This window comes from Agelaius tricolor, unplaced genomic scaffold (genome assembly GCF_023055355.1).
Source record: "Agelaius tricolor isolate 1412-34295 unplaced genomic scaffold, bAgeTri1.0.p SCAF_7, whole genome shotgun sequence".
NCBI classification, from domain to species: domain Eukaryota; kingdom Metazoa; phylum Chordata; class Aves; order Passeriformes; family Icteridae; genus Agelaius; species Agelaius tricolor.
The window spans coordinates 21,813,492-21,841,372 of record NW_027269267.1 but is presented as its reverse complement, the minus strand read 5'-3'; the positions used below and the strand labels follow the sequence as shown (position 1 = coordinate 21,841,372).

At 37.6% G+C, this 27,881-nt stretch overlaps 1 protein-coding gene across 5 annotated transcripts; it reads right to left on the bottom strand.

The window, feature by feature from the left end:
* On the bottom strand, nt 1-21,966 carry PNPLA4 (patatin like phospholipase domain containing 4). Of its 5 annotated transcripts, none has more exons than XM_071430574.1 (9): nt 21,037-21,204; nt 20,407-20,701; nt 19,558-19,684; nt 13,836-14,020; nt 8,459-8,553; nt 8,165-8,300; nt 4,872-4,937; nt 3,427-3,579; nt 1-1,564 (listed from the first exon to the last, which is right to left on the bottom strand). In XM_071430574.1, exons 2-9 carry the CDS (start codon nt 20,566-20,568, stop codon nt 1,415-1,417), a joined length of 1,074 nt encoding a protein of 357 aa, XP_071286675.1. In that variant the 5' UTR covers nt 20,569-20,701; nt 21,037-21,204; the 3' UTR covers nt 1-1,414. The 5 variants fall into 5 exon arrangements, with proteins under 5 accessions (XP_071286675.1, XP_071286674.1, XP_071286676.1 ...); XM_071430573.1 differs by lacking the exon at nt 21,037-21,204 and adding an exon at nt 21,605-21,966 and having other exon boundaries at nt 2-1,564; XM_071430575.1 differs by lacking the exon at nt 21,037-21,204 and having other exon boundaries at nt 14-1,546; nt 20,407-20,987.
* Nucleotides 21,967-27,881: the final 5,915 nt, after the last annotated feature.

Here is a 27,881-nt window from a genome sequence, read left to right as displayed (position 1 = left end):
CACAGCAGATCAGCATGAAAGAAGAGAATTTTTATAGCATTATCTACTACTGCAATTCATGCTGGAAGCTATCCTCTGTACAAGTGAGAATGCAGGTGGACAAGGCACAGGTTACAAAGGTAGCTTCTTTCAGTTTTACATGCAAAAAATGCTATCCTAAGGTCTGTAAGTCACGCAAACTATTCTGTATATCACTATCACTGTATACAGAACCTCACTCATGCTGTTCTAAAATGAGTGCTTCACATCAGTCTTTATTTTTTTATTATCAAAAACAGTAATAAAATAATTAAATCCCTGCACATATAAATCTGGTGTTTACTTGCTGAATAGGCTTTCAAAAGCTTTAAAAGATTTTTTTTCTTAGCCACAGGTTTTTCAGTTTTTAGAAATTCTAAATTTCATACATACTTGAACCTCCAATTTTAATTTTTTTTTAACTTTATAAATCAACTTAAGCTCCACACTTATAAACCGAACATGCTTTGCTTTTACATAAACAGTTGCAGATTCTAGCATTTGGGCATTGAGACAAGAAGTCCTAAACTTAAGGTAGTCAATACAACATGAATGTTAAAATAATAAGGTATGTGAATCTGAGTTCATTACCAACTGACTCTCATCAACTGCTCTCCAGCAGATTGAGAGTAGATAATCAGATCATTACAGCATTCCAAGACACTTGTAAATAAACTCTTGACAGAAGTTTCAAGAAAATATATTTATTCAGTTTTGGCAGAGGAAGAAAACAATAAATATAACAATTTTTACACCCTTCTTTATAAGTTATTTTTATATCACATTTCTGCTAAAAAATTTCAGGTAGTATTTAAAATTTTAAAAGAAGACATTCACTGAAGAAAGAACTTTTAAAGTGAAAAAATACATAAGAGTGCAAATGTTTTATCCTCTTGTGTCTAGTACTTAATTTTCAAGACCTTTGGAACAGTGCAAGTTACATTTTAGTTCAATAACAATGTGAGCATCCAATTAATATGCAGAACTAATACACAGAATTCTGTTATTTGAATAATACAGATGGTAGTTTTTCATTATATAACATCAATTCTCCTCTCAAATAACACTGAAAAAGACCTTTCCAAATTTCTGTAATTATGACACTTTTTACAAGCTTTTTACAAATCCCACACTCAAGTCCCCAGCTGAAGCAAAAATAATCTAAGTGGAACCTCCTCAAAACAAGACATCCACCAGGCACGTCCAGCTCCTGTTCTGACATGTTTACACAGCTCCATGGAGTGCAACTGATACTTTCTCAGCAGAAGCAGATCCAAATCCATTGGGATGTTTATTTTCATGAACAGGAACTGGGGCAGCAATCCCTGAGATTCTCTAGGATGCCTGTAGGTGTGTTTTGACATCCCTCATGTTTTGCTAATGTTCTGTGAACTGTCTACTCAAACCAGTTTTCTTTCAATAAAAAGCGTACAGCATCATCAAAGCCATTTTGGTACAACGCTTCCATTTTCTCTTGGTCTGGTGGGAACAAAGCTTGATTAAGCCTTACTAGGTTGGCCAGAGACAGCTGCAACAGAGCAAGAAGCTGTAAATTAGTTTATTAATGCAACTTATCCTGATGTGACTGTACTGTCATCTGTTTCATGGAGCATATGTAAAATGGAAAGACTGGCATGGCTGTGTCTCCACCAGGAATTAACCACGTCCAGGGTCACTGCTGAGTGCCAGGACAGACTGGCACCAGTGCACACACACAGAGTCAAACTCGCAGCATCCAAGACAGACTGGCTGCCTGTAAAACTGTCCAAAGTTTCTGAAACACTTTAGCTTTGGAAACACTCCCGAAACTGTCTCACAGAGTGGTAGCTGGCACATGTTAAACTTGTGCAAGGAAATATTTTGACAACTTACTAGTGCAAACAAGCACATTCTTGGGAACATTCCCAGGCAATGTTGCAACATATGAGTACAAATGTAGCTTCTGCTATCAACAAATTAAGAACTACTCAGCATCTTAAGTGGTCACTCTGATAATGTAAAAGGATTTTGGAGCATTATTCTTGAATAGAGATTTTATTAAATTGTTTACAACAAACTAAAGACATAATTATATTTAATAATGTTCTGAACAATTTCTTTATATAATTAATACTTAGCCACATTATTATATACAATTTTTCAAAAAAATATCAGAATCATCTTCATTATTTGAAGTAAACAATTATTCAAATTCTGACACTAGGAGATGGAGAGACAGAAAACTATTCATATTCAAATATAGATATATGAAGATGTACAACTTTCAATTTATGCAGATTACAATACTGCTGAAATGAAATTGTTCTTAGTCATCATTTTTACAGCCCTAAAACAGAAGTGCTTCAATTTGAATAGTTTTAAATGTTGCCTGGGATTCTGCACAAGTTTGCACATTACCCCAGAAGCAATGTAACTGTACAATTAATTTTCTGTCTCTAAACTAAACTAATCACCAGCTCATTTTCAACCTCTAGATACAAAAGACAACCAAGAAATATACAATAATTGCATATACTTCCAAGAGACATGAAACCAATAATTTCATATTTTATGATCTTTACCAAGTACTACCATGCTTAATATCTCTCTGTGAAATATTATAAAGATTCAAAAACTGGTCCAATTGAGAAAGGCATTACATAACACTAATTTTAGTAAAATTAAGAAAACATTACAAACTGCCTAGAAAGAAAGTTTTAAACTGATTATTATTGTTAATCTTTCTTTCTAATGGAATATTGTTGACCACTAGGTCTATCACTATTCAATATTTTCTTTCAGCATGTTGAAAAAAGCAAAACCGTGGTTAAGGTTTGTGAGACAAAGGTTGCAAACACGGAAATGAAAATAATGAAAAGGAGGCAATAAAAATCAGTCTCATATTTCAATATACAGAAATGTTTCTGCAACTTATAACAAAGCTTCTGGAAATGCACTGCAGTCACAAATGTTCACAAGTTCTCTTGTGCAATGCAGTGACAAGTCACTGCATATACAAATTTAAATGTACAACTTAAACCTGCATTTTAAATTCAGTTAGAGCAACTGATTTCAGTAAGTATGAGGAAATGTTCTGCAGCTATCCTCTCCTGAGGTATTCCACTTTATTTTTTCTATAAACATCTTTACATATCTTTACCTGATACGTAAAGCAAACCTAGTCTTATTTACACTGAACAGCCTGATATAATTTGCTCAATTTTGTACCAGATCAGTGCTTTTCAAACTTTCTTCTTTCTTCCACATTCTCCTTTCCTTGTGTTTAAGAAAAGGTTTAACCTCCATTTGCAAAACAGAAAATAACAAAATTTTATATAAGTTGATATATGAGCACAAAATAAACACTTAAATATGAACACAACTGCAGAAATATTTTAGTGTTTTTAAGTTAATAAACAAGCAACTTACCATCATATCTTGTTTTGCTAATTTAACATACAGGTCCACACGCCCTTTATCTTGTGGACAGACATCTAATCGACCGCTGAAAGGGGAAATTGTCACTGTTCTTCCAACAGGCAAGATAGGAAGGCCATTGGTAAGGCCACCATCAACCCACTTCTATTGGAAAACAGAAATATTTTCAAAGTAACACCAGTACAGTATGATCACAATGCAATACTTTACCCTTATTGACCCTCCCTCCTTCACTCTCAAGAAAACTTACAAGTTTCCCACTAAGAATACAATGAAAAAGCTTCAGTATGAGTCAAATACCAAGGAACTGACAATGTACACACAGAGATTTGAATCAATGAGCATTTAACATAATGTACAAATTTGGTGTAAGGTATTCACCAAGGTACTCTTAAGACTTTTTAGTTAATTAAAAAATAAAATGCCCCATATAGAATTTTTCTCAATGCATACATGTAAAGACAAGACTGTTAATACTACACATAATCTATCAGATATTAATTAGATAACATATACTCTTCTAGAACATTATTCTGATTGACAACAGGAGCTGTTCAATCTGTACGTGCAGGTATTCTGACTGCAGAAGCTAAACCACAAATGACTCCTCTCCTGTGACTTTTCTTCCAGAGCCTCATTTCTTCTTACATACACTACACAAGACAGCAGTAGCTGGAAAGTGAAAGGTAAATGTGGGAAGGAGCTGAACAACTATGATATAAGAGGGAGCAGACCTAATCCTGCTGCAGGAGTTGAGCATAGTGAAGAATGAGATCTAGGGGCCGAACTCCATTCCAATATAAACAGGACAGCTGTGATATCTCTTGGTATTATATTTATATATAAATATAAATTATATATATATATATATATAAAATACATATATTTATATATAATATTTATACCTTCCTATTTCTTCCTGTGTTACAGGCATAGCCCAAATTTCAACACGGGTCTGCTGGCTAAATGGATTCACTGCCATCATCCATGAGGTCTGTTGACCAGATGCATCACACTGATCAGCTGATATGTATTGCTGTATCTGTAATTATAAAGCTGACAAGCTTTCTGATATAATGACTGCCTAGCTAGCAGCAAATACATGATTTTCTGGGGCTTTTTGACAGTGGGGTCTGTGAAGGTTATAAAGGCTCTGGAGGTGTCATTTCTATGAGTGGGGAACCAAAATATCATCTATTTCTCATAGGAAGAAATAGCCATTTCCACACTTTTAAAATTATTCTTAAAGTGTTCATATATTTATGTAAGAAAAACAAAAAAGTTGTAGGAGCTAGATTGAGTAAAGACAACTGTAAAAAGGTTTTCTTATAAGAAATACAAAATATAGTATTGAAGTTGCTTTCCCTTAAGATTAAATAATTACATCATAAATGAAAAATATTTAAAAAGAAAGTTCGTAGCTCATGAAAAATTACCTGTCCTTTAAATTCCACTGGCTTAATTCCTGCATACACTGGTATAAAACTACTTGCTAGCAGGACCTAGAGGGAAGAAAGCAGAAAGAATAGAGAAAAAAAAAGGCAAAGGAATTTAGAACTAATACATATTTCCATGCATATTTACCAGTCAATATATTAGTTTTACATAAGTCCACTGTAATCTCAAAATGTCTTCTTGTTGTGGTATGTCAAAATGTGATTAAAATTATTCAATAGGGTTTGATTTTTTAAGACTTCACAGTGATAACTGTCAAAATATCAAAAACTAACTCAATTATTAATGTGATTTAAGAGTAGATTCAACTTAGTTTTGCACAATGTGAAGTAATCTGTGGTTTTCAAGAAATTAAATATGCATATGATGGACAAAAATCAGTTTATTTTCAAAGAAGAAGCCGACCAAGTAATTCTGTTGGCATATTAAAATAGTGTTTACTTTTCTAGTCAGACTTTCAGTTTCAATAATACCATGAACATCCTGGAAATTCACATCTGTATACCTTTACCAATGTTTGTATTTATACATTCAAATATTAACAAACTACTATTTCCCCTACTGTAAGGCTTCATTGCTTTTTATAGCCATTCTTGATTTTTATTTTAGACCAGGACACCTCTTATCTCATGTACAGCTGTCCAAACAAATATACCTTTCTATCCATTCATAGCAATACTTCTGAGAGAGTGTGGGTATCTCTATACCTGTGTATCCACCCATACATATATAAACAATCAGCATACAGCATTTCCAGGAGAAAAGATAAATACATGGACAAAGTGAAGTATGTCAGAATTTTTCATTCTGAATTTATCATTCACCCAGCTAAATAGGGTGGATATGCATACACTTGTGTGGTGGCACTGATGACCAGTGTGGGGAACAGAAGCAGGTCACAAACTGGTGCATACACAGTGTGAAAGATGAACAGGTACAGAAAAAAAAAATCACAATCCATAGAGATTATGAAAGAAAATGCCTTTTTTGGCTGGACTTAAGATTTACTTTTACAAAATTTAAGCTATTTTAGTATTAAGCCCTTCTGTTCCCCTAACAAGTTTTAATAAAGACTGTATATGTATATGAAGTCTTTAACTTCCACTCTGAGAACAGTTTTCCTGCCTATTCCTCTTCCTAGTGATGTAGAGCTTTGTCTGAGCTCAGATAAAAAGGCTCTCTCAGTTTTCTAAAGCGAAACTGCAGCTATTTCTCTACCAAACAGGCCTTTCGCTCACAAAAGTCTAAAACAAGATTTCCAAGTTCCCAACATCAGCCTCTTCCCCAGCCCTGCACCTTTTCTCCTCTTTTCCTCAACTCTATCTCATTGACTTTGGCCCTTCTAAACTAAAAGAAATGCAGAAAAAAGATTTAGTGAATGGAGTCAAAACCAGGTGACTCCTGCAAACTCTGAGTTCTTTTCAAGAGGACTGAAGAAAGCAGTTGCTCTTCTTATGAAGTCACTGAGATCTCCTTACTGAGGAGAGGCAGGACAAGTTTGATGAACAAACACTTTCAGTATTTCCTACCACTAACAGACCAGTGTAGACTTTTAGGCACTAGCTTACTTTCCCAAACTAAATATACCAGTGTTCTGTGCCTTGCTCCCCCACAAACACACAAATTGTGCCTCTCCTCCCCTTCACCTTCAGTTTAAGAACTGCAAGTCTACAAATGCTGATACAAGATGATTGTCTTCACATATGGAAGATTAGTTCAAAAATGGGAGATTATTACCTGTCTTTCCAAGTCCACAGGGAATAGCAAAAAAAGAGAAAAGCTCAACATTGTAGCAACACTCATTCAGTTTAGCAATTATGAAAACTTTGGAACCATAAGGCTTGGTTGTTAAGCACTGAAGTTGAACGATTTCTGGCAGGGGGTACAGATGTTGTGCTGCTTATAGAACAATCTGCCCAGCAATACCTTTATCCATGCCTTGGCTGTAGGTCATGCCTAGGCATGATACAATAAAATAACCTAAAAAGCTCTACCCTCCCTGCTCCTGTAACTGCCACCAGCACTCAGAGAGCTGCACTCATGATACAAGCAGAGTTGAAGGCATGCACAAAAACAGGTATTAGGAGCTGGACTGAAAGATCAGACAATATGAATATATTCCAATGAGCAGTTATGTGTAATTTTATTACTATTATTCCAACCCACCCTACTGCTATCATTGAGAACAAAAGAATAGAACAGCAATGGCTAAATCAATGAAAAAACTATTGAAATACTAGTAAAATGTACATATTTCCAAGGTCATCCTGATGCTTCTCATTGTCTCCAGGTTAGAAAATTTCACTGCAAAAGCACATAAGAATAAAAATCTCCACACTTGCTACCATTGCATACTATAGCTGGAAACAACAGTGCATAACTTGAGATAAACTCTTCACATAATTATATTTGCATGATAAAGCCCTGTAAATTTTGAGGACTGTCCATGTAGAATATAATAGGGTCAAAATTTAAAAAAATATACTTTATAGGCAAACTCCCAATGCACACTTTGAGGTTTTGTAATGTGTCATTTTTTTAAAGTGGTAACTATAAAGAATTTGCTCTAAGCATCCACAAGGATATAGAAAGAAGAAATTCCTTCTTATACAATTTCCTCCTTTATTCTGATACATCTTATTATGTCTTCCACTAAGATACAATCAATTACTAGAAAGAACATCTGCTTCACATGCATCTGAATTGCTCTTACCATCTCTTATCAGCTTATACGTACAATCCTGATCCAAATTTAAAATGTGGCATTCAGATGAAGAGAAGGACAGTGAAAGATACACTTTCCAACTTATATACTGTACCTAGCATTACATTATAAATATCCACAAGCATCTGTAGGAATTGTTCCATTTTTTTTTAACCTTCCTTTACTTTCTTTTGTGATGAAACAATGAGATCAGTGAAGTGAGAGATGCACACATTTTTACAATATTTTGAGATTTTGTACTGTGTTCTCATATACTGCAACAATTAGCTACCTGTTACTTTTAGAAACCCTTTGCCTACAAGATAGAACTTGAATAACCAATGAAGGAAACACAAACAAACACCAAATAAATTTTAGCAAAACTTGTGAAGCTATAGGATCAAATTCTGCTTAAAACATTGTTTATATTATGGTTGTAGCACCACTGGGAATAGACATGGTTACCTGAATAAACCAGTGACTTTACTGTACAATTGATAATATACCCTCTTCAAGCTTTGAAGAAACACCCGAGTTTTTACTTACAACTGCCACATTCAACATGATTACCTTAATGAGGTCCTCCCTGGAGGCAAAATTTGAAACCAAGTGATTTTCCCCACTCTTGGAGTTGGTGACTGACACATAGAGCCGGTTCTCAGCTATCTCATGAACATCAGAAGGAAGAATAGACTCTATGCCCTCCCTAGAGGAAAGAAAAAGCTCAGCATTACTCACCACTATTATTTAAAAGCTTTGCAAATGCATTAGGTGTGAGCACGGCAGAAATATGCACCCTCTCAATTTGCATTTGGAGAGCTTTCTAACACAAAAATTATCTTAGAGAAGCATTAAGATAGGTACCTAAGTGTTTTCATAAAATCATAACCAGGCGTTACTGCACCAAAGTTCAATCTTCTGACTTCCTCTGCAAATCCATAGGCAAAGTGCTTACACTTCTGGAAATGAAAAGCAATAACCATTAAGGATGTTTAAGTGATGGGAAGCATGTTCAGCTGCAGAACCTAAAATATACTAGAGGCTAAAGCTTTAATAAACGAGTTATTAGATCAAACTGAAGGATTTTCCCATGTGTGCTTGGTTTGTAACCAGACATGCATAACAAAATGTTGATCCTTTGCTAAGGATTAATTTGTAAGGAAAAAAAATCCCTAATGGAAAAAAAAAAGAACTCTGAGGATACCACTCCAACAATCAAGCAAAGTTAAAAGCTATTTTTCTCTATACTACCACTGCTAAATAATCAGTTCCCTAGATCATGCCATTACAAGAACAATCATTTAGTTCAAACTCTAAAGCCACCTTTTAGTTTAAGGTCTGCTTCAGAACTTAAACTAGACACAAGTACCTTAAGATGCTTATAAGCAGTAAGAAAATTAAAAATTACAACAATTTCTTCTCACTAAAGCAAAAAACAGGGTACTAGCAAATACACATATTTAATTAATAAAATACTATGGAAGTATTTAATGAATGGAAAACTCTGATGGGTGATATAGAAAGAAAATACACATCAGAAAAACAGGTAAGAGATTCCTGCACAGAGAACCTTTTACAAAAGCTTAAATGCCCAGCATTAATGACTGCAAAAAAAAAAAAATAGCCCAAAGTGTGAGTCACAAGAATTCCAAAGGGACAGTAAAAGAACTGGTATAGTTTATTTTTAACCATAACATTTTGAAACAATGAATTATGATCCTAAGTGCTTAATACTCACTATTCAATATTTGCAATCCTTTTCTTATTCTTTCATGCAGGCTTTTCTAATGATTTTAGGGACTTGGAAAAAACTAAATCCAATCTTATGCAACCTTCTGAAATTGGTACTTTATAAATTCACTCATATTCACCCATATAACCACATGAATAAAAGACAGTTTAGGTTTCCTGGATTATTGGGTCTGTGCATAAAGAACAAATATGTTGCTAGTAACAAAATCAATGACTGAGTGACTAAGAAAAGGAAAGGGAAAAAAAAAGGAGAGACATGAATGTATCCCATAGAGGAGGAGAATACAGAATCCATTGAAAGAAAAACAAGGAAGGAGGTAGGGTGAGGATTAACATGTGATCAGAGCCAGCTAACTGAAGGAGTTAAACTTCCTCACACCACTTGTATGACAAAGCACTCAGCTAAGCAAAAGGCAGAAATGTAGTTCTTGCATCCACTTTCTTGATAGGGCCTTTTTGATGATAAATGCATCAAAAAGTTAATTAAGAGGTTCATACCTCTTAAAGAAACAATTATTTATTCTACTTAGCTTCACATTGGTTAGATTTGCACCTTTACCCCATGAGATACGTGCCATTGCCAGCTCAAAGCCAATTAAAATACTTAAGGCACATTCAGACACTTCTCTCTATAAATGCAAAAGAAATCCACAAAACCATACACAGAAGCACCTCAGAACTACTATCTCTGTATCCAAGATACTTAAATAAAGTTATGGGGAGCTAAGAGTACAAAACTAGGGAGATGACAGAAAACTACTTTCCATATTACAAGTTCTAAGAATGTACTGTACCCAGACTCTCAATTTCTGCTCTCAAAAGGGACAACTTACAGTTATAAATTGTTTTAGAATCTGAGTGTTAGAAGCTTTAAACAATACATCTACATTTAAAATAATGACTGAGGTCATGTTTAGAAATAGCAACTGCTTGTATTGAGTTAAGCAAACTTAATGACCAAGGTAACTTTAAAATAAATAGTTATTTACCTATAACTAAATAAGCCTAATTAGAATTCTCAAGTCCCACACCTTTACAAACAGTGACAAAAATCCAATACATGACAAAAAACATTTGGATACTGTCTTACAACAGCAACAGTGAAAACAATAAATCTTCAATGTTACATTCTCTCCAAGATAAGGACAGGCTGCATTACAGCTTTGAGACTAGGAGATACAGGAAGTCCTAATTATGGCTTACCTAACATTGCCATCTCTGGGGGGGAAGGAAGAAAAAAAAAATTAACTGATTAGGAGCTACATTTGTGGATATAAAATATTTCAAGCTAGAAACATAGTAAAGATAATAATATAATTATCCTGATATGAAAAGTTAATTCTATTCAGTACAGAAAACTGCCCTTACTTAAATTCCATGAGAATTTGAATTATTCCCACTGACAAAAGAACTCCCAATTTTCCATTCAAACACTGTAACAGAATAACTAAAAAGTACACAAAAAATGAAAGGACTAGAAAGTCCATGAAACTTTGTTTAGCTTACAATAATATGACAAATTTTCCAGGAAAAATATAACAGACTCAATGTAATATAGACTTAGCTTCCACAAACAAAAACTAAAAACTATTCTAATATTTTTACTTAGAAAGATCTTTGTAAGTTGGAGCAGGCTGAGAACAAGAGCTCATGCCCAGGGTCTGCAATAAGCAGAAAAATTTCCTTGGGCTAACAAAGGGCTGCCATGCCCACCACAGAGGAAATTAAAGTCAGAGTTACACATTATACCGGGCAAACTTGAATCTGAACTACCAGTCAGAGGTGACAGAAGGGGAGAAATGCCTGCACAGAATACAATGAGGTTTTTCCCACAACAGAGAGGAACTTGCCTAATATCAAGTCATATAAAGAATGCTTGCAGGGGAGTGGGATGGGAGAAAGAAGCCAGGGAAAAACCAACTGCTGAAAGACGTATAGTCAATGCTGCAAGCTGAGTTCATATCCCAGCAGGAACAACCAACAAACAAACAGAAAGATCAGTGGCAAAGTGGGGTTTTGTTGGGACTATTATTTGAATCACATGAAATGAAATAAGCAAGGCCTAGAGGAATTATCAAATGCTCACTTGGAACAAAACAAAAGTGTAACTTAGACAAAAAATCTAACAGCCTGTTTTTCCCACAATAATTAAAAATAGTTGTCATGGTTTGACACTGGCACAATGCCAGTGCCTCCATGAGAATACTCTCTCCCTGGTTTCTGCTGTGAGATGTGACCAGGAATAAGCAAAGCAGGCTCCCATGTAGGAAAAAAAAATAAATTAACTAAACTACAAGGGAAAGGGAAAAAAAAAGAAACATACAAAGAAAATGAAAACTTCACAGATACATCTCCTCCTCCTCCCCACCAAACTCCCAATACAATACATCCCCCAAATCATCGACTCTCGGTCCGGCACCACCCTTCAGAATACTCAATCCTCAGTTCATCAAGAGGAGAAGGAGTCCTTCTTGTGCCAGTGGTGACCTCTTCCTTTCATGTCCAGTGCTTTCACCACTGAACACGGACCAGAGCTGCTTCTAGGGTCGACTTTTAAGGATGCTTCATCCCACTCCAAAAAGGCACAGTCTCAACTTTGGGACATCTGCCCCCCCCATATTTTTCACCCCCTGGGGCCAAGGGGTACCCACACTGAACCCTCTTGGTCCTGAGGCATTGCCTCCCCCTAGAATGCAGTCCCTGTATCACAAGGAAACATGGCTCTGTCCATGGCTACACATAAAGAGTCCAGCATAAGCTACTCCATCATCTCTTCCACCTGAGTTCTTCTCTATTTCTCTCGTGGCCCATTTCCTCTGATCTCATCTATATCTCTCTTCTCATTCAGCTCCAGGAGGATTAGCATTTGTAAGGTTTCCACCATCCAAGAAAAGGGTTAAAAATCTGAGGCTCTGTCTGTCCAGAACTCCCACGGCTGCCCAGCTGGGCACCTTCTCACAGCCCCTCCTTCTCGGCCGGCCACTATTAAATTTCAAAGTGGCACAAGCACAGGCACAGGCACAGGCTCTCTCTCTGTCTCTCCTGGGGTGGGGTGGCTGCCCGATGCCTCTCAGTGCTCCTCCACCCTCCCATCCTGCAGGGGCCTTCCCCTCCCTTCTGTCCAGGACCCGGCCTACCTCACCCGGCCCCATGGCTGCCCCTGGGCCTACCTCACCCGGCCCCATGGCTGCCCCTGGGCCTACCTCACCCGGCCCCATGGCTGCCCCTGGGCCTACCTCACCCGGCCCCATGGCTGCCCCTGGGCCTACCTCACCCGGCCCCATGGCTGCCCCTGGGCCTACCTCACCCGGCCCCATGGCTGCCCCTGGGCCTACCTCACCCGGCCCCATGGCTGCCCCTGGGCCTACCTCACCCGGCCCCATGGCTGCCCCTGCCCCGCCCAGCCCACAGCCAGGCAGGGCAGCTCTGAACCTTTCCCTGACCGGAACCCAACAGAGCCTCCCAGGGGAGAGCCCTGCTTTAACCCCATGCTCTCAGAGGTGGATCCTATGCCCCAATGGCCACATTAGGTGCCAATATTAAAATCTGAGCATCCATTGGCCTAACCACAGTGTCCCAGAAAACATATGTCCTGTCAAACCACCACAATAGTAAAGAAATACTAACATTTTGGCAATCCTGGTCCTCTACATTTATTAAGGCAAAGTCACTAGAGACAGTTCAGGACGGCGAAGCAGCCTTAACCTGTGGGGAAAACCAAGCAAACAGACACCAAAAAACCCTGTAATGCTCTCCAAGCAAACAGACACCAAAAAAACCCCTAATGCTCTCCATGGAATCTGTAACATTGTATTCACTGAACAGAACGTTAGTGTCTCTGAATGACACCACATGCACTGTGAGAAAGGAGGGGCATCTCTGGAGATGACACAATCCATGTCATGTCAGAACAGATTGCTGTGAGGGTTAATCCTACTGGCTGCTCTTAAGGCATGGGCTGCACTGAGTCTAAAGGAGATGCAAAAGCCTTTAATGCTGTTCAGTGGAGGACAGGCACCAAGAAAAAGATCTGAGCAGGTGGGAGCTGTTTCTGAAGACACACTCCATCTACCATTTTCACCTCCTTTCAGAAAAGGTTAGAAGGGTGGTGCTATGCACTTGCTTAGCAAAGCCTATCTCTAACTAACAGAACAATGACTCACTTTGTAATGCACCATCATTAAGTATACATTTTAGTATATTAAAGTATATCTGTTGCTTACAAATTAAGATTCACACACATGAGATTTATATTTACACAGCTTAAAATATAAGGTTTATATGAAATATTTTTATCATTAACATTTTTGCTCATGAGTCAGACATATGGTTAATGAAAACATGATACAAGAGTCCTGTTCCTAGCAAGTAACAAGACAAAAAAAAAGCAAGACACAAAACATTTTAATAAACTTAATGGAAGATGATTATATACAAAAATGTCCTTTGAAAATTATCATGGCCTATACCTACGAGTTTGTTAATTTACCTCTATATTTTCTGGCACTGCTAACAAGACAGCGGCAGCCAGAGATCCCGCAGAAGCTCCCGCAAAAGCTTTCACATCTCTCAGTAACTTCTTACCATGCCTGTGGAAAGCAGCTGCTGCCCCCAAGTGGTAAATGCCCAGAAAGCCACAAGCTGCAAAGGACAGGTTGATGTGTCTCATTTGGGCTGTGGAAATAGTGTGCCACACAGTCAGTCTTTTGCAATTTCTCTTGCAATATAAATTTAATTTTTTTGCATAAAATACTTTAATTATATAAAAAACCACAAGTTATTTGAGAACAGTAAAAGCTTTTAATTACTAAATACATCAAACAATCAGCAGTTAGTTTAGTATCTTCAAAACTGAAAACAACTCTAAAATAATCCCTAGTACAAGTCCCTTTTTAAATAAATCAAAAATATATACTTTATATATAACATAAATACATACTTTCATCTGATTTGTCAAAGAGTAGCTACACAAAAGTTATTAAAAATATCTTGAAAGAACAAACATTGTTAGCCACCTTGATCAAAAAATCAAATTAATTATGAAACTGCTGGTTACTGCCTCATTATGTAGTGACAGGACTGGGAAAACAGATTCAAACTGAGAGAAAGCTAAGACTGGATATTAGGAAGGAATTCTTTACTGTGAGGGCGGTGAGGCACTGGAACAGGTTGCCCAGAGATGCTGTGGATACCCCATTTCTGGCACTGTTCAGGGCCAGGCTGGATGGAGCTCTGAGCAATCTGGCCTAGTAGGAGGTGTCCCTGCCCATGGCACAGGAGTTGGAATGAGATGATCTCTAAGGTGCCTCAGAGCCGAGGACATTCTATGATTCTATAATCATACTCCCCCTTACACAAGCAGAACCTTGAATCCATTATAACTCTCTAAGAGAGGATTTTTTTCCTGTCATCTTTGAAACTCATCTGCTTACTAGAATTATTAATAGACAAATTTTTAAACTAATTACTAGTTTAAAAAAAAAAAAAACAAAAAGCATATTTTTGCTACTATTAAAATAAGAAGGAATAAAAAAAACGCAAAGCAAAATACAAAGCACTAAATGTAGGAAAACACACACACACTCCAAAGGTGTCTAGGATAGAAATTTAAATTTAACAAAAAAACCCTACAAATAGGAAGCATAAGTTCATATTATTAGGGATAGTTAATTAAATAAACAAACAAAATGCTGTGCAATTTATTAGCTCTTCTGTTTCTGCAAATAACTACAAATGAAAGCAAGATATTCCACAGATTGTATTTTACAGATATAAGAGATATTGTACACATTATCTTAGTACTGAATTAAAAATAACACCCTACTGTACTTGGGTTTATCTCAATATGAATGGTAATAAAAGACAGAAACTGTTATATCAGTCCTGATGAAGACAGGCAAACATACACAGCACCACATTTTTGTTCAAGATACCTCTTCATCTCTGAAATGGGAAGGCCAGAAAAGACGAGGAGAAGAAACAGCTTTCAGAACCATTAGATAAGAAGACATGCTAAACTCAACTGCTTTACCTACAGAGAATTAAAATCAGACCTTATGATGTGACCAGGTTTGCTATTTTACTGAGACAGCATCTCATAGTGCCAGGGAATATTTGGTGCACCAGTCAGTCTGCTAAAACACACAGTTTATCAACTGTGATGGAAACACTTCCAGACCCACTTGTAAGTAGGAACACCTGTAACACATCTAACACATTTTTACTCATAGAAATACTAGATGTTGGCTCTTGCTGTGACAATAGGAGAAACATTTAGAATGAAGAAAGTGATAAACTGATTTACTATTTTTGCAAAAAAGGATCTTTTAATCTAAAGAAAAGTCCGTGTACTGAATAGAAGGTAAAAAACTTTCCTCAAGATGCTACAGGAAAATAAAAAACACAACTCTACTTTGTTGTTTTTTTTTAATAGAGTGGAAGAAAACTAAAGCAGTCTTTGAAGTATGATACCACAATATGCTTCCTTTCAGGATAGTTAAACTCTTGGGAGTTAAACCAGCTGCTGCAGCTGACTCCAAACCTTCTACAAATTAGGAACAAAGATGCATTTGCACCACAGGCCACTCTGACAAAAAGGTGAAGCTGGTTGAAGCAATTGAATTCTTACATAGGAATTGAACAATCAACTCCCATTTATATGCAAAACAGATCTCAAGATCAAGACACTTCTAATATGAAGCACTATATGAAATAAAGATTATGTTTACATAGCAGATTCATCAAAAAGTATGCAAAGTACAAGTTCACAAATACAAAGAATTACATCTAAAGGAACCATGAAATGTAACTAAGAAATGCAAGTGTAAGATAATAAGGTTATATAAATCAAAATAAGTATATGGATGCTTATGTACATGTATACACAGATTTAAACCTTTTACTAGGCTAATACTGCAAAAAAGTATCTCTCTCTGCTGGACAATAATTAAATGTTCACAAATAAAAAGAAAAAAAGAGAACGACAAAGAGTATCTAAAGCGTGGTTACAGTAAAAAAACTTTAGATTAAAAGCCTTTCTTAAAAAGAAAAATTCCCTACAAATGTGGAAGAAAAATCATACTTCATTGTGTAAAGAAGGGCCTGGTACATTTTCTCTAAAGCAAGAACACAAAAGGAGGTTATGTGAACTGAGGAATCTATTTAAATCTCAGATCAAAAACTACAGAACATATCTGATTAAAGTCAGATATCCATATCTCCTCTTAGACACCTTGATGAAGAAATTGTAGTCCCTTAGACAAGCTCCAGTCCTACCTAATTATCAGCTACTGGGAGTAACCACTATTCTCTTTTCAGTGTCTGGATACATGGCATTCACTCTTTCATGCAAGTTAATTTCCTACCACTTAGATCCCACACTTTTCTGATTCTTCCCCAAGAGACAACAAGAGAGATTATTGAATGAGTACTCACATCAGTTACTTGACTGACATAAGGATTCAGTGAGAGAAGAACACACAAGAGGAAAAAACAGTGCTAAGATTTCAAGTCAAGGAATACAGTTCAAGAATGCTGCTTGTCTCACACTCTGTGAAGAGGAGATTAATTTCAAGTCCAAAAAGATTAAATTAATATAACGTAAAAATAAGGTAACTTTTTTACTTTTAGTGAAGTACTTGACCCACTGGATCTGGATGGCATACAATACATTGTTTTACAGATTCCCCAAGAGAACCTCAAATTAAGAGTAGCAATAGCATAGCTGTGTTACCCAGACACTACATTTCTATTAATTAGGATAAATCCCCAGGTATACATTAAGTATTTGTCATATACAAAAAAAATTTAAAATTCCTCACTGCAAATGTAAATTGGCAGGTGACATTCATGCTCAAATGACAGATCCACTGGTTACATCTAGTTTCATGACTGAGAAATGGGGTATGCATATATATCCATTAAACCTTTTAATTAGGTAAATAATAAGTAGGAAAAAAATCCTACATCATTCAAGTGACTTCTTGCCCAACACTCTTATGCTTAAAACATGGTCAGCTATGAGATCAAATTTGGCTGCTCAGGGCTTTACCCAGTTGTTAACTTGAAAATCTTGCAATGTTTAGCTCGTAAGTGATACCTAGCATTTGTCTGTTGCTGGGTGAAACAGTCAGGTCTTCTTTCATTTGTTCAGAATATTAAACTCAGTTGAGTATTGCAAATACCCAGCATTACAGAGAAGGAACAGAACATCAATATCTTCAATCCTGCATCCACCTGCAGGAAAGTGGGTGGAACTGAGGCCTCTTCAACAAATCTGTAAAAAAGCACTTAACCTACAAAGGATGCAGATGACAAAGATGAAACAGATAAATAAGAATCATGATTCCATAAGGAACTACTGCTCCACAGATATAATTAAGCAATGCTGATTCACCTTGCAAACAAATCTCCGAATAAGAGGAAAAGGTAAGAAAGCATTTTTTAGATTAATGTCTTGTAAAATCAGAAAGGAAAGCAATAAGAAACTGGACACTTTAAAAAGAATTATTGCAAATATGTCATGGCATCACTCGATTTGCAAGTTATAATGGTGTACTTCAGTCAAAGCATGATTCAAAAATGTCTTTTGCTTTGATGATATGATAGATCCCTGCCTTTTTGATCAAAAAAGTATAGTATGATTATAAAAACTCCAAAGAGGAAGCAGAAAGAAATTTAATTAAGTACACATTTTGATTATTCCCTGCAAATTTCTTATAGATTAACAGAAATAGGGCATAGTCACATGTGGACACAAACCACTTCCTTCAGCTGCTGCAGCAGAGAGCAGAAATCTTGCTATCTTAGAAATAGTATGAAACACCTGTTTCACAAGACTTCAAAACAAATATTCTTAGAGAGTTTAGCATAAATTGTGACTATTAAGGATATTAGCACCTATTAAGGATATTAACGCAAAGTTGTCACGTTGGCATGTCTTATGAAGATGTTTCAATGAACCTTGAAGATGCACAAGAACATCTCAGCTGGACAGTACACATAATGTATGACATAAACAGGACAGAACAAACACTTCTGCCACTGCTTTTCAAAAAATGTTGTGATCTTACATGATTGGCAAAATTCAAAATATAAAGATTTCAACTGGCCAAGGGGATAGAAATGCTTCTATTGTCTACAAGAGAAAAAACAGAAGTGTAAGAAAATGTATATACAAGAAGAACACTGGGGCTGTTCAGTTTCATTATTTTGCAGATAATGCAGGAGCATTCAGGAAAAAATATAAACTGAAGGGTTCCCTTTAAAAGATTACCACATCTGCAAGAAAACAACACACTGGTGATTTAAAATCTCTGAGGGGTCGGGGCATTTCTGTTTACTCAGCAGTATTGCATCCATTTTGTAATGCAAACCTTCAAGGGAATGTATGTAAAAAGACAAGGCTGTACAGAAAAATTATGATACAGTACCACACAGCTTTCTGAGGACAGCTACTGTCTTACTGATTGTCATGCACATGAAATAGCACAACAGTTTCTCATAGGGCTGTTTCCTGAGCAATGTAATTATATAAACATTGTACCATCCCAGTGTCTTAACCTGTCATAACCACCTCCATGTCATCCCATTTGTAAACAAAAGCTGAAAATGCCCAAAGCAACTGAGCATGAACACCTTAACAAACAAAATCTAAATATACATAGAATGCAAATGACCAAGCACCCTGAAGCACAGGAGCTAAAATGTATGATGCATAACAGCACATCTGAGGATAAGTTATTAGCAAAGAGTGACAAAACAAGCAGAGTCACAGAAAAAACTGCTTAGCTCAGCAGCACTGCTAAAATAAAGGTCATAAAGGTAACTACTAACTTATCTGAATCAAAAATCACCACTGACACAGAAATGCTTGGTTTTTCCATTTCTATGAGAAAAAATTGCACTAGCACAACAATTCACAGCCTTCAGTAAATATAAGAGTTTGATGAAGTTGAAGAAGAAAAATAATAAGTACATAATCTAAGAAAATTAATAAGTACATAATCTAACCAGCCATTAAGAACCTTAAGAAAATCCTGAGTCTTTGCAAACTATAACATTTGCATAAAATCCCCTTAAAATTAAAAAGAGAAACACATAACATAATACAAAACTTTCAAATTAAGATTCTAGACCTTGACCCTTAAGATGTCAACAGAGGGGCAGGGAAGGCTGACTTCTCCAGAAGAGGGTGGCAAAAGGTTCAATACCTTGTAATGAATGTTGTCTTCCATCACATACTCCACTGGGACTTTTTCCAACAGCTATTTTGGTTTCCTCTGCACTAGTCGCCATTTTTCTATCAACTACGGATTGTTTATCATTTACCTTGGAAACCTGCAATCAGAGAGTCAGACATATTAAGATTAAAAAGAAAAATAACAGTAATATTATTTGACAGTAATACTATTTGACATTATTTGACAGTAACTGTTAAGTCATCTAGATGAATTTTGCAATTGCTTAGCCAACACAAACGAGTTCAAACCTCAATGTTCCACAACTTATGTCTGCAGCAATTTATATTTTAAAGATGAATTTAAATAGATATTGAAATATGATACTGCCGATTGGATATGCCAGTATCGAAAATGAGCTTTATTTTGTGTCCTTTACCACTATTTTTATTTACATCTACAGATTTTTTTATAATCAAACTATTCTTTTTATCCTGCCTTACCAATGCATTTCCTCTCTACCCTCTCTTGTGCAACATTGAATCTGTAAGTAATTTTTCAGAGAATTCTGAAAAATTCCTCACTTAACGATTGTCACTAACTAATCAGCCTGTCAGTTATCCTGCACTACTATCTAGAGTACAGTTTGAAGAAAGTGAATGTTTCTCCCCAACTCAGAACTATCAGACTCAAAAATTTACTCTGAAACACTGGTACTCCAGCATTTATTGCTGCCTGCCCCTTTACCTTGATAAACTGAAGGCATCTTAAATTCATAATTAATGCTGCAAAATCTTAGCTCTGCAGAGTCTCAACTAAATTATTTTATCCCTGTATTTATGCACACCAGTTATATCTTTAGAGAATCACAAAAATACTTACCTGGAATTTAACTCTGTTATGTGGCACTCTTAAAGTGCAATAAATGCTTGGAATTCCAATCCAGAACTGCCATGTTTTGGGAAACATGCAACTACACAGGTGGCCTTCTTTCATCTGGAGCAACAGTATTTGAGCACTACAAAGCTTTTTGGCAGTCCACATTTTAGTACAAGTGATCTCTGGATCCAGATGATGTGGTAATCAAATAGATACTCGCAGTTTTACAGCTGTTTTACTATGAAGTTACCAACGAAGCCATAAAAGCACTCAGCAGAAACTTTCTTTTAAGCATAACCTGTTTAAAAGACAGTACAAAAAAAAAAAAGAAAAGAAAAAGTAGCTGAAAGGCTCTCATCAAGGTCCTGATATTGTAACAAGGCCCTTCTCACACCCACCAACCCGAAGACACAGAGGCATCAACGCTGATTCACTTGACAGTGGAAGTTTTACTCAGTAGCTCCTCTCTCTTCCTCTCACCAGCCCCCATCTGGTACCGTGTTGTTCACCACCGACTATAAAGTCAATTGTTCATTTCACAGACATGAAGAACTAAAATTGTTAATAACAGAGAACCCCAAACGAACAAACACTTCCTTAAGATTAACAACATGAATACACTGCTCCATCTACCTCAGCTGAAAACTGTGGATGCAGTGATCCAGCAACCTCAACTTGTTCACTAAAGCAAAGTGCCGCTGTCAAGATCCCAGTAAGAGACGCTCCAGCATGCTGGCGGGTACAAGGCGAGCTTCGTCATCTTCTCTGTTACTAAGATAGCACAGGGCTTACTCACACATCCAGTGCAAGCCTGGACCATAAAGAAAAATGTATGGAATTGTGCTCGTTCAGATGAAAAGCAAGTTCCTGCCCGACCACCACTGCAAACAACCCTACTGTGACCCTACTGTGCCGGCGAGCTCTCGGCGGAACACTGCCAAATTCCAACTTAACCCCAAACAGGGAAGTGACTTAGAAGTGCTCTGTTTCAGCTCGTGCGCCATGAGATCAAGCCTGTGGTGTGTCTGGATTTTTCTTACCTCCACTTTTGCTCCGCAAACAACCAAAACAAACAAGCGAAACAGCCGAAACAGCGAGACAAGTTTTTTTTAAAGCTAGCAAACACAGAATGTGAAGTGACAACCGCGGGGCGCGCAACGCCAAAGTGCAGCCACTGCGCCTTCTAACCTTGGACACTTACAGCAAGCGGGCATTTCCTAGGCGGGACACGGCCCTCCAGAGGCCAGGCACCTCAACCCCGTCCCGATCGCCCGCTGCCTCTCCGTAGGCCTGCCCCAGGGCTAACGCAGCCTCCGCGAGGCAGCGGCGGCACTGCCCGGCGGCACTGCGCCCGCCTCGGCCCCACCTCCCCGGCAGCGGCCCCCGCGGCAGCGCCGGATCCCGGCACCGGGAGGTCACGGCGGGCCCTGCCCAGCCCCGACCCCGAGCGCGCCTGCGCAGCGCGGGCCCGGCAGCGCTGGGAGGAGCGGCGGGGCCGGGACCCGCGGCCCGTGAGGCGGCATCGCCCCGCCTTCGGCACCCGGCCGGCGGCGCTGGGTGTGCGGGCGGGCCCGGCCCCTACGGGCGTTGTTGCTGCTGTAGTGTGGGCGGTATCCGCACCCTCAGCACCGCCCTTGTGCCGAGCGGCGCGCCGGGTAACAACCTCCTTTTGCTGACAAGGTGGCCTCAGGGTAATAAAGATTATAAAGATTACTTTTTTTTTTTTTTCTCCCTGTTTGTTTATTTTTTTTTAGCTTTCTCCCTTTTTTTTTTTTTGTTTTTTTTTCGGGTCAACGTTTTCGTTTTACGAAGGTGAGTGCACTCACCCTTCTGTCAGGCCTGAGCCAGAGCAAGCAGGCACCCAGATTGAAGATTCAGGTGGATTTTGCAGCCAGCAGTGGAGGAAGAAAACATGCTGAGGGAGGTCAAAGACGCCTGGAACAGAAGTGTGGATATGTGAACTGTCCCTGGAGTCTGGCTCACTGGGGTTCAAACTAAACTTGTGAATAAACACTATGTTAGATTTCACACAGATTTGTCTCCTTCACCTGTGGCATCCATCCATTATCTGTGCTTTTTCTAGTATCTGGGAGATGCTGGGATGGATTTGGGATAGAAAGAGGTGCAGCTGTGTTGGTGGAACCTTGGCACCTTCTACAGGGTCTCTTCAGAGTTTAGCCAGCCTTTCAACTGCTAAAGGGCAATAGTTACAAAACAGAGCCCTCAGACTGTCTTACAGCAAAGACACCCTCTTGTGGAGTTACTGCCTGCTGATTTCATCATCCTGCACTCTTTCCCTCTGTTTACAGGATGAGATTTTAGATGAGAATGCCAGATGAGACCTAGAGGTCAAAACACCCACTTGCCTTAATTATAGCTGGAGTTCTAATTTTTAGTGTTCAGTACTGTGATTAAGGCCACATTTGCATCTAAATTAATACTTGGTTGACAGCTGTGGCAAGTCACAAACATGTCAGGAGGACCCTTCATATTTTTTTAGATGCAGACTAGTATTAGATGTGGAGAAGTACATTAGTTAGCCTCTTGTTCCTTCTGTGCTGTGTCTGGTCTATTAATGAATTGGAAAATGTGTGCTGTGGATGAAGCTTTCTGAGTTGGTTAGCCTGGAAAAGAGGAGGCTCAGGGGAGACCTCATCACTCTCCACAACTGCCTGCAAGGAGGCTGTAGCCAGCTGGGAGTGGGCCTCTTCTCCCTGACAACCAGTGACAGGATGAGAGGAAATGGCCTTAAGCTGTGCCTGGGAAGATTCAGGTTGGACATCAGGAAGAATTTCTTCATGGAAGGGGTTGTTAAGCATTGGAATAGGTGGCCCAAGGAAGTGTGGAGTCAGTGTTCCTGAGGATGTTTAAGAAAATTCTGGGTGTGGCACTCAGTGCCATGGTCTGGTTATCACACTCTGGTGTTCGGTCAGAAGTTGGACTCAGAGGTCTTTTCCAGCCTCATTTATTCTGTGATTCTTTGGCTCCCTAATTCAAACTCAGTCCATTCTGTTTCCCATAGCTAGACATGATCAGACCCTTATCCTTCCTTCAAATGTCAAAGCTTATTTCATCTGCTGCATTTAGGTATTTTTCCATATTCAACCTTTTTATAGCATGACATGCATCTTTCATTCTTTGCTCCTTTCATAGCTGTTCTTTGGAATTCTCTGACATTTTCTTAAGAATAAAGTGCAACAAAGAAGTCTTAGGTGAGCTATATAAATGTTTAAATGGCTTTACAACATGGTGTTTGTCAGAACAGGTATTTTGGAGCACCCATACATTTAAGGAACAAGGCATTTAAAAGTGTGTGTAAAATAATTTCCGGAAACAGATTCAGCTAAAGGAGTAAAAGGAGCTTTCAGTAACAGCACTTTAACTTAGTTATATATTTGGTCAGCACAATTAAGCTGGTTAGTGCTGTGACTACTGTACTGTGTCTCTGCCAGTAAGACTGAATTCTTACTTCAGAAATTTGAGGCCCACATGGAAAATGAGGAGACATATAAATAAAATTATTGAGAATCAAACTTAACTTAAAGGTTTTTTTTATTAGTGGCAAAGCTATGGTTTTGACTGGTAACCACTGGAGAGTAATTCCTTTCCTGATCACCCTTGTCACCTTCATCTCAGTGCCAAAATGGTGTGTGAGTCCCTCTGTCTAGAAGTCCATGCAAGTGCCTGTGCCTGAGGATACCAGGTCCAATTGCTGAAGGTGTGCAACCATGGCTCAGAATTCTGAGGAAAATGCTAAGTTGCAGGAGAAAATAAATAGCTGTCAGAAGGTCTGAAGAGGAGATTCATGTGAGATGAGAAAGCTGAAATTTCAGACAAGGTAAGACAAGGGAAAGCACTGACATGGGCAAGTATAAAATCATCAGGAAAATACAGAGTGTCGGAGGGAGGCATGACTGTGCCTGTGCTCCAGAGAGCTGTAGGAGCTGCCCTTTCACATTTCTGGCTTTTGCCTGCCTGGCTAGCAGAGACTCTGCTTGTGTCTTGTAAAAGTTGGTGAGCACATTCATGCCTAACCTAGTAGTGATCATTTGAATGTGATAACCAATAAATAATTTTTAAACTTCTATGTCCTGCTCACAGAATCACTTTGTGCTTGACTAAGGTGTCCAAACAGGAACACAAAGAGACATGATTACAGGACACCAAAGTTGACAGTTAAAGCATTTGTGGGAATTTTACCCCCAAAAATTCAGTTCAAAGGAAAATATGTGCTCCCAGATTAAAAAAAAAAAAAAAAAAAAAAAAAGGTTTTGGAGTGGAGGGAGACTGGTGACACTTAATCCAGCCAAGAAGTAAAGAAACTTTCAAAAAGCAACCAAACAAATAAAACCACAAAACAAAACAGAGGTTCAGTATTGCCAAGGGATTCATTGGGAAAAAATAATCAATTAAAAACTTCAAGGAATCATTATAAATATGCAAATATAAAGCAGATTTTTGTCATATGTTGAAAATTTAGAATTTTCCTAGTAATCTTATGATCTATTGAATGCAGGTTACATTCAATATTTAATAAAATTGACAACAATCACAGCAGGGGTAGTGTGTTTGCACTTTTGTTCTTTTTCTCTTTTTTTTCTGTTTTTGCTTGCTTTTATTATAGCTGAAGCCACATATCTAATTAAGAATTAATATTTTTTTTCAGGCAATCTGGAATTGCTCTTGGTTCTTTAATAGCCCACAAATAAAGGGGGGGTTTGCATCCCAAAGGTATGTATGTTATTTGATATTGAGTTACTTTCTACAAATGTTCATATAGCTCATTAAAGGGCCCAGAAATTTTTTTTCCTTGTTTCTTCTCATATAACCAGACAATTTGATATTTTCCCTCTTACTTTTTGACATCTTGGGTGGGATTTGTCAAAGGAATGCAGGCGTGGGATACAGTCTAGACATGGGTATTTGAGCTAGTCATTCTAAGCTGCTTCAATGGTCAGCAAAGAGAAAAAGACACTTTTGGAAAGGAATTAATTTCGGCACAGAGTACATTTTTGAAATATGCTAGATGCATCATTCTCTAAAACTGCTTATTTTTCTTTATTGACATTGAGGAAGGTCTGAGAAGACCACCTCAGAGGTAAATGATTGAAGTTTTGCAAAAGGAGCCTCTGTCCTGGCAATGGTTTAGACTCTTTTTGGCTGCCAAATGCTGAGTCTGCCGTTAGTAGAAATTCTGAGGTGAGATGAATTACTGTCTGGAAGCCAGAGAGCAAAACCTGAAACCATCCATTAAATAGAAAACTCAGTCAGAAAATGGACAATATAGAAAGGGAATGGCTCAGTGCTTTTAAATCACTCCATCTGCTCACAATTTGTCTCCTTTCATTTCCTAACACTTAATTTAAAGTGTCTACTTTTGCATTTCATGTTTTTCCTCTTGTCACAGCCTTTGGGGATGTCTGTGTTCAGGTTCACAGCTGCTGTGCCCATGAAGAGTTTGCCCAAAAAATGTGGATGCTCCACCCTGGAAGTGTTCAGGGCCAGTTTGGATGGGGCCCTGAGCAACCTGGTCTAGTGGAAGCTGCTCTTGCCTGAGGCAGGGCGGTTGGAACTAGATAGTTTTTAAGGGTTTTTTGTAACCCAAACCAGCCCATGATTCTATGATTTCGTTGCTCTGAAAATCCTTTTGGAAATGTTAATTTGGTGTTTCTTCTGTTAAATACAAGCAACTTGAGGTCAGCACAGGGATGAGAAGAGGTGTGTTTGTAAACAGTAAGAGGACATAATCATCAGTATTGATGTGTAGGCTACCATTAGTTTCCATTTGATATGCAAGCACTTAAGGTTTTTGTGCATCTTTCACAGTCTGTAGTACTTCAGCTTTAGGAGATTGATAAGTTGCCACATTTTTGCCTGATTCCATATGAAATTATCTTTTTTTTCCCACAGTCATGTACTAACTTTGCAAAACTAATTTTTATAGGTAAAGATTTGGCTTGGTAAAGATTTCAGAATCTTAATACTAACAATAACTTCCCTGTATTGCATAATCTGTTGTATATTCAGTTAGCAGCAGTTAATATTTTTTCATGTAGTTTTTTTTTATCTTATTGCCATCTCTCTTCTTTTGAGCTGTTATCTCACCTTTCCATTGTTTTATCTTGCCTTCTTTATATTTTAGATGTTAAAACTATTGAAAGTATGTATATTAGCAATGATAATAACTGTGCTTACATCATATCTGTACATAAGTATTTCCCATCCATCTACTACATTTAGCATGATATGTTTTTAGTGCTTTTTGTAATAGCATTTGTCTTTTGGTGACTCATTAGGCAAATCATCACTCAGTTTGTTTTTTGTAATATGCCTTCTATCGATTTATTAGCCATTGTTAAGCTTAGGAGAACAGGAGAACAGTAAAGAAAATTAATCTAAATAAACTAATGGTGTGAGTATAGAATGAATTAGTTAGGCCTCATTAATTCATTGTACCTCCTGATTCAAAATCAAAAGGTCATAGCTGAGTTTGTAGACATAAAAAAATGTTTGGATAATAAAATAGAGTTCTCAAGACATATTAAAGCATTTTCAGCTCTGATTTCTATATCTATGCATAAAAAGCTAAAAAAAAACAGGTAAGACTTTGATTCCTGTACTTAGACGGGAATTTGAACTTTGAAAAAATTTTAAAAAAAAGTAATTGAGGTAAAAGACAGAATCCTGAATGAGGACATAAATGATTGCTTCAGCTTCTTGTGGGGAGATTTTTAATCTTCCTTTGACCTATTATCTCCTCTCCGTGTGGGAAGTTCCCCTTCAGCTTTGTATTTCCATTTGGCTGTGTGTGATGAGTCCAGACAGCCTCAAAGGGCTCACAAATGGTATTTAGCAACTGAAGGGACATGTCCTCTCTTTCACCATGTAACTCACCTCAAGTGCACATAATCTCTTTTTACTCTCTGCAGATACTATTAATTACACTGTCATTGACATTTACCTGAAACATCATCTTTTCTGCCTGAGACAGCATGAGACTGCGAGAAGAAAGGTATCTGTTGATTTGCTATGACAAAATATTCTTTTTTATCTAAAAAATAACCTGTTCACCGGAAAATGTGGCACCTCTGTGCAAGATGAGGAAAAAATACTGAGCAGGGAAATAGAAAAGGACTTTGGGCAACTGAATAAGAATTTCTGTAGGCAGGAGGCAAGAGAAGAGAAAATCATCCCATTACCAATTCATATTTTGATCTGTTTTGACATGTATGGTGTTGGTCAATTTTTTAAAATATCAGATTTATCTCTTCTGTGGCTCCATTGTTGCTTCAGCTCTATATTTCACTTCATATTTTATGCTTTTATATTTTAACCTTACTAGCTAATATAATCTCCATCACTGTGAAATGTGTAAAGGTCATTATTGTATTGATAATTGGAAGCATCATTAAAAGCTATTGAAAAATATTGGCATAAGGCAAAAACTTGTTAATTGGAACTTTTTTACATTATGTAGT